This window comes from Dermacentor albipictus, chromosome 3 (genome assembly GCF_038994185.2).
Source record: "Dermacentor albipictus isolate Rhodes 1998 colony chromosome 3, USDA_Dalb.pri_finalv2, whole genome shotgun sequence".
Lineage (NCBI taxonomy): Eukaryota > Metazoa > Arthropoda > Arachnida > Ixodida > Ixodidae > Dermacentor > Dermacentor albipictus.
The window spans coordinates 188,291,875-188,299,814 of record NC_091823.1 but is presented as its reverse complement, the minus strand read 5'-3'; the positions used below and the strand labels follow the sequence as shown (position 1 = coordinate 188,299,814).

The 7,940-nt window shown below is 49.0% G+C and overlaps 1 protein-coding gene across 1 annotated transcript; it reads right to left on the bottom strand.

The window, feature by feature from the left end:
- Positions 1 to 6,353: 6,353 nt before the first annotated feature.
- On the bottom strand, positions 6,354 to 6,950 carry LOC139057794 (uncharacterized). Its single transcript, XM_070536548.1, has one exon. The coding sequence runs from the start codon at positions 6,948 to 6,950 to the stop codon at positions 6,354 to 6,356; it is 597 nt and encodes a 198-aa protein (XP_070392649.1).
- Positions 6,951 to 7,940: the final 990 nt, after the last annotated feature.

Sequence of the window (7,940 nt, the reverse complement as noted above, 5' to 3'; positions counted from 1 at the left end):
GATCGAGGCCACCGAGTCGCGAGCAACCGGTTTGCGCGCCGTCGGTGAAAGTGTCCAGATGATCCGCCGGCAGCGCTGGCGTTGTTCCCCCATTGTGCAGGCCTTGCGCCATTGTGACGAGAGCCGACGGTAGGCCTTCCCGAAAGGGCTAAACTTACCCGCTTTTTTGCGCTACCGTGGATAAAAACAGCCTGGTAATGCGCCCAGCTGACCACTGACCCCATCCGTGTTTAGAAAGCTTTCTTCGCTGTATTGCTAGTTACCGTTTTGGCCACATGGTCGCTGTCACCGCGCCGTCGCTCCCACGCAACGCGCGCTCGCTGTGTGGAAAGCTTTGTGAGCGTAGTCGCAACTCGTATATCGAGGCAGGCCGGCTTATTAGGATTTCAAGTGCACATCTACGCGAGCTCTGCCGACTAGACCAGGGTGTTAAAGGGCGTGCCCAAGTGGAGCACGCACAACGCATCGTGGGAATCTGTATTAATGGGGAGCATTTGCTGCCCAGGGCATGCGATTACATGTTTTAATGTTGCGCTTTGCGTGCCGCCACACGCGCTGTGTGTTTGTGTGTGGGTCATCCGATGCAGACCGGCGCGGGTCCTGTCAGCACGCTTGGCACCTGAACCACGTGAACGTCCGCAATGCCATATTTAGTAGAACACGTGATGCCATCTCGAGCAGAGCGCACAACACATCGTTCCAGTGGCAACAAGGAAGCACATTGATGACTTCTTAATTTTTTTGCCGCACTAACCCTTCTGTCGCCCAGCAATCTGCTGCAGTTATATGTGGCATGATAATCTCAGAATAAGTGCCCTAGAATTGACCACTGAGCTTCTGTCTAAAAGTAACTTACAATTTTTATATGTGGAGCTCTTTTTCGCTCAAAACCATGCATGTTAGCTCTATGTCTTGCAAGCGCCTCCCTTCATACACCTCAGATAACTTAAAGATAGTGAAGCTACGAATCGTAGAAGCGTGCATCAAAGCGTCCCTTAGCAGTTCTTGCGATCAGCAAGTGACAACAAGCTTCACATCAATAGGCTATATCTAGGAAGCTTTAGCTCGGGCAGAACGCCGATGCCCCCCAGTCAAATGCACGCAAAACGCAGAAATTTTCGGAAATAAGGACTGGGCGGATCTTTCTATATTTTTGTGGCATTGGAGAAAGGAAGTTATGTTCTTGAGTACTGCTGGAAGTGAAATTTCAATTTAGGGCCTATATTTCTGAAGAAGAATAATTCACAAATTGGTAACCTCGAAACGTGAGATGCACAAAGTTTACCATGTCGTAGCTCTGCACTAAGAACAGATATACCACTTCTGTAAACCGTATCCGTTAGAGCATCCAGGGTGGACACACTTGATATGTGAATTGATATCTTACGTGAATTTCTTAAACTGATTACGAGGGTTCTGCAAATGTTTGCTCCCATTTTAATAGTTTATTTCAGAGCATGTATGTATGTATGTATGTATGTATGTATGTATGTATGTATGTACGTATGTATGTACGTACGTATGTATGTATGTATGTATGTATGTATGTATGTATGTATGTATGTATGTATGTATGCATGCATGTATGTATGCATGCATGTATGTATGTATACGCAGGAAAGAGACGACGAACTTTTAGGAAGACTTGCTTACTGAACGTTTTCGGCTGTCAGTACAGTCAGAGTACAGTACATATATATATATATATATCGCTTGTGTCCGCTTTCAATGTACAATTATGTGCAATTTACAGAATGGTCATATCGTTTTGATTGGTGACTTCCAAATTTTTAAACTTTATAGTTTGGTTTCCTAGAAATTTGCATTGTGGCCAATTTTTATTGAAACTTAACGACCGAAATGATATTCGCAACTAATATTCACTAGATATTTTAAGCCGAACAAGACTGGCGCATTGGTCGCCGATTTCTCCATTGCCGTGCATTTAGGCCCCTCGCGCTTCCTCTGAAAGCTTTTGACAAGAGTCGCTGCGGGCCTAGTAGCTGATTTCAAGACAAAGAATCTGGGAGCCGCTGCTGAGAGCCGCTCGCACCAAAAGGTTGCTGTAATTCCTTACGTGCAGACGACATGCCACAATCGGAAGCTGGATAACAGGGTAGGCGTTAGGCTTCCGTTCGCTGCCACAAATGAACCTCGTAGTCTCTGCCAAAAGGTCAATCGTGAGATATCTAATTAAAAAAAAAGTTGCCGAAAGATAGCACAAACAGCAGTTTATGTGGCATTGCAATGTTGCGGATGTTCTTATGTCGACCAACGGGCTATGTGTGAATGACCGCATGCGCGAACCCACAGATAAGGTCCGTACGCAACCAAGAGATAGCCACCAGTCATTGCATAGCGTTGAATGTGGCTTTGAGACACTCCATAAAGATTGCTCCATACTATCAACCTAGCATTATGAGTGCGCACAGCGATTCTCTGAAGCCTTTCACATCAACAAGAGTGCCGACCCTTGCGTACTCCTTAATTTTTCTACTTCACTCCTTCCGAAAAAAATTTCATTCTCATCAGATTGATTGCATTCTTTTTACTTCCACCCATGCTACATACACCTGTATTCTCGTTCTTGCAAAGTGGTACCTACACCAGTGGCGTAGCTAGGTCGTCTAGCACCCGGGGCCCATAGGTCTTCTGTCACCCCTCCCCCCCGGGTATAGCCGGCGGAAAGAGGGGTGCCTTCAGACGTATATGACACCCCCCCAGTGGTCCCTTGGACCCGGGGCCCAGGCCCCCCGCCCCCCCCCCCCCTGTTGCTACGCCACTGACCTACACACACTGCTTGAAAGAATAAATGTCTTCTTTCGAGTCACCCTATTGCGAAACCCAGCGTCTTCCAGGGCCTTCCAGTGTGAAACCAGCGCGTTTTTGGCACTGGATGGCACTGGGTGCGCTTGCGCTCGCTGGGACTCACTGCGACACCAGTGAGAATGCTGGATGAGAGCTGGGTCACACTGGAAGAGGCGCTGGTTCCGCTGCCATGACGGTGGGGCGCACTGGTTTGTGCTACACAGGCGGCGGTGGTGGTGGTGGTGGTGATGATGATGATGATGATGATGATGATGAAAAACTTTATTTATCCCTCTTTAAAGGGAAGGGGGCAACGGCGCGGGTTCTCGCTGAAGTTCGCTGGTTCGCACTGGAAACTGCGCTGGTTGTGTTTGTGCCGCGCTGGTTCCAGTGCGCGAGGACGAGCACTGCTGAATATTAAATCCTTTATACAATTTCATCGCTTGATACTAGTCCCTTGTCTTATTTGGGATCATAAAACTCTATTTCGTGTCGCAGCTTCGAATAAAGGTGCGTGAGCTGCCCCTTTTATTCATGCACATTTGACGAAGAAAATCACTTTTTTTTTTTGCATTTTCCCTTTTGACTGGGCGGATAGCTAAATTCTTGAACGAAACCGCGCAAACGCAGAGGACGCCACGTTTTTTAGTAGTTCGCACGTAACATATGACTGGGAATCGTCAATGTTTCTCACAAACTGCTACTTCACAAACTACAGCTCATGAACATTGACCCCAAACTTCTTGCTTGGATTTAGTGTTTCCTTAAAAACCGTTCGCAATACGTGTCAGCTAATAATCTTAACTCTCACTCAAACCCTGTCCACTCCGGCGTCCCACAAGGCTCCGTCCTCGGGCCTCTTCTTTTTCAAATCTACATCAACGATTTGCCTTCGTCTGTTTCCTCTCATATCCATTTATTTGCGGATGACTGCGTAATCTTCAGAGAAATAACAAGCAGGGACAATGTAACCGCTCTTCAAACTGACCTGTACGCTAGTTCATTGTGGTGTAAAACATGGCTAATGGAACTTAACATCATAAAATGTAAATCTCTTCGCGTATCAAGAACTTGCAACAGTATCGCCACTTATTCCTTAGATCAAGTCCTCTTAGAACCGGTAGGCTCATGCAAGTACCTTGGTGTACACATCACTTCCACTCTCACTTGGTCTCCACATATCACATACATAATTAACAATGCTAATCGTATGCTTGGTTACATCCGCCGCAACTTTTCTAAAGCGCCCTCATCCCTCAAGTTGCTGTTGTACAAAACGTTAATACGTCCGAAACTAGAGTACGCCGCATCCATCTGGGACCCTCATCATGAAAACCTAATACATTCACTAGAAATGGTCCAAAATAACTCGGTTCGCTTTATTCTTTCCAACTATAACAGGACCGCTAGCATATCTTCAATGAAATCAAGCCTTAATCTACCATCCCTAGCCTCACGTCGCAAAGCGTTTCGTATCCGTCTGTTCCATAAGATGTTTCATCATCCACACCTGCGTAGCGAATTAATCCCTCCCCCACGTCACCTATCATCGCGATTAGATCATGCCTACAAGGTCGGTGTCCCATTTTGCAGAACTAACGTTTTCTTCCAGTCATTTATACCTCGTACAGCAGCAGAGTGGAATCACCTTCCCGCACTGACAGCCACCATCAAAGATTACCAGCTTTTCAAGAACGCCTTAGCTAATATTGTATGAGTAGACACACCTGTTAACTTTTTATTGCAATACTCCTATTCCTTGTATCACACTTCCTATTTTTTCTTGTTTTGTATGCCAGTAACCACTCCCCTCTCCAATGCCAATGGCCCTGAGGGTACATGAAATAAATAAATAAATAAATGTTGTCGGAGTGTTGTGGAGTACACATGAAATGCAGAAGTCGTTCAGACGCGCGCGAACGGACCACGAGTTCGAAGCCTACTGCTGACTGATATTATCGCACCGATAAGAAAGCTAAGGTGATGCGTGCTCTCCCGCTTTCCCTATTGTACTAAAACAAGTTCTGAGGCTCAAATGCTCACATTTTAGCTTTCACCAGCTACCGGTGCCGAGGTCCGTCCCCACCGAAGCTTAGGCCTAGCGTATCCACCGAGTCCGTCTGCACACTATTGGCGCGTCTATGCTCAGAAATCAAGAAGTCTCACAAGGATAAATCGCTCTATGTTACAGCTTTCCCATCGGTGTTCTTAAATAAACAATTTTTTCATGTTACAGTGCCAGCACCAGAAGTGATGACCGCCGATGTGACGCGTCATAAACACAGGTATATGTGCTGCCGCCAAAGGCTCCCAGCACTAACCTGTGCTTCTCTGACGAAGATATATGACTAGACAGACGTGTTGACTCAAAGGCATCACTGAACTAAGAAAACGTTGCATATCCCTCGCGTGAAGAGCAAGAAACGGCTATCGAAATCGGCAGTAACAGCCCATACAGCGTCCCGGGTCGGCGGTTCATTTAGGACTTCTTTCGAAGTTAAAATACAAATCGCAAGTGAAAATCGATGTTATGGCACTTCCGAGCATGCTACTAAATAAGGAGAGCAAATTTTTTTTCTAGTACAGGCGTGAGTTTGAGTTGCTAGGCGATAGCGCATCTACCATGTCTGTGCGAGAAGTAGCTCTGCGAAACCAAAACTTATCTCGATTTTGACATGACAAATTATCCGTTCACGTACAGGCTCGTCCACTCTTAACCGCTCACCGTGGCCGCGCTCCGCGGGGCGCCAGTGCGTCCGGCGCGGCGGCGCATCGAAGCGAAGCGGCGCAGGCGCACACGGACCCAGGGGAAGTGCCTCGCGTAGTCTGCTACAGCGCTGGAGCGCACCGCCGCTTGCTTTGCTGTACACTTCGCTAGGCCCAGGTGACTGAGTGCCCGAGGCGGCATTGCAGGAAGGCGCACTTCACTAACTTCAGCATTTTCGGACACGATGACATCCGGCAACCCCTGGACGGCGAAGACCTATCGTAGAGCTGCAATGGTCGTGCCTGCTGATGGAGTGGTGACAGGTAGAACCTCCACCCACTTCGAAAAGGCGTCCACCACCACCAGAAAGTAATGGCCCTTGAAGGGTCCCCCAAAATCTACATGTAGGCGGGACCAGGGTCTCTGTGGGAATGGCCAGGGGGCGCTTTCGACATGACGCGAGGCTCGCTGATCGTCCTGGCAGATTTGGCAGCTCTGCACCACATGCAGGCTGGCTTCCGGGTACTCTGGCAGATGAACGCCCAGTGCATGAATGCAGTTTCGGCCCAGCAGCATCGGCGACGACCCCTTCGTTAAGTAAAGGGGAAGGGTTGCCTCCCTGTCGCCAAAGCGAACGCTGGCCTGTGCCTGACCCTGGACCTGTGAGAGCTGCCCGGAGGAACTGCGCAGCATCACGCCTGAAGCCTGGACGGACACGCAGGGGAAAGTACACTTGAAAAGTTTCCCAGCCATTACTGACACGCTGGCCCTGTGTCCAGCTCCATAGTAATGGGGTACGGCGGCACAGACGACGGTATGAAGCCTGTGTGCCGCATGTCTAAATCGGCGGGTTCTCGGCCACGACGTGGAGCCTGGCCGCGGGAGAACTTGAGCCTGCTGCCACACACCCTCGCCGCATACCCTTGCGACGGCTACCGTGGCCGCGGCCTTGTGTGGTACCTGGGCTTGAATGAGGCTGCTGCTGCTGTTTGTTGTTCGTCCTCCCCCTTCGGCATACATGTGCCAGGTGCCCTGTTTTCCCGCACGTAAAGCATTGTGCTTGAGAGAACTGGCACTGTGAGGGGGAGTGGGCACCACCACAGCGACCGCAGGTACTGCCCTTTGTCGCCAACTCGTTGACCGCCGCTTCCGCTGACGGTGAGCCAGTCACACGGGAAATCTCGCCGGCTTCCTTGGAGGCAGCTTCCATTGCCAGCCCTGCCTTCACGGCGTCCTCCAGCGAGGGGTCGGGAAGCTCCAGGAGTCGCGTCTGCATGGCGTGGTTGTTGATTCCGCAGACGAAACGGTCCCAGAGCCGCGAGTCCAGTTGGTCCACGAAAACGCAGGCACTCGCTAACCCTCGTTGCGCAGCAACGAACTGTCCGAGGCTCTCTCCTTCCCGGCGGCTCCGGTTGTTGAAGAGGAAACGCTCCATTGGTGTGGACGGTGCTGGGTTAAAATGCAAGCGCAGTATGGCAAGCAGCTCACCAGCGTCTTAACGTGCGGCGTGGCTGGCTTGAGAAGGCCGAGCAAGAGGCTGAAGACGCGGGTCTCATAACTGGCCAGGCAAATGTCCCGCTGTTTGGCCTCGGGTGTGTCGTTTGCCCGGAAGAACACGTGGACTTGCTCCTCGTAAATTTTCCACGCGGACCCATCTCCCTCGAACGGCTCGCCTTCCGTGCAGCAGGCAACATTATCGTGACAGTGCCGCGTATTCCGACAGAAAAGTGGGGCGGCCATAATTTTTCGACGTTTTCAAGAGCTAGTGTTTGCAATTTCCTTTTAGCTACAACGGTGTATTATGTACTACAAGCCTTATGCATGGCAAGAATTTAGGTGCACAAACTTCGCAGAGAGTTTGCGGTATATAAGTGGGATCCACTTGGGAAAGAACTAGCCGGTGTAACTTGTTTCATTCGATGAGGAATGGAGGGCTCGGATTAACACATTTGTTTTTGAAACAGATTGTTAGTAGGTTTTTTTCTTCTTAAGGGACCAACGTGATATATATCTGCGTACTGTTATTCAAGTGCGACTAAGTTCTTCCTTGCCTGAGTGTATTGTCTCATCAACAAATGACCAAACTCGAACACCACTTGGATTTTTGGGGGAAGTTGTTATGTCCTTTTCTTTACTGAAAGCGTATTTTTCGAATGAATTTTTGACTTCTGTGACGCGTAAGAAACTTTATAGTAATCTGGTTGATGTTTTCTTCCCGCATCCTGTTTACCGCACGATGTACAACTTAGGACCTTACCGCAATGTGCTGAAACGCGTTAAAAATTCCGGTTAGATCTTCAGCGAAAACCTTCGTGCTTCAGTTGCGTTCGGGCACTCTCCTTGTGAAGTCATGGCTACAAAGCAAGGGCTTCTTTGTTCCATGGTCTGTTAACTGCATCATATGTAAGAAACCTGAAAGTATTGA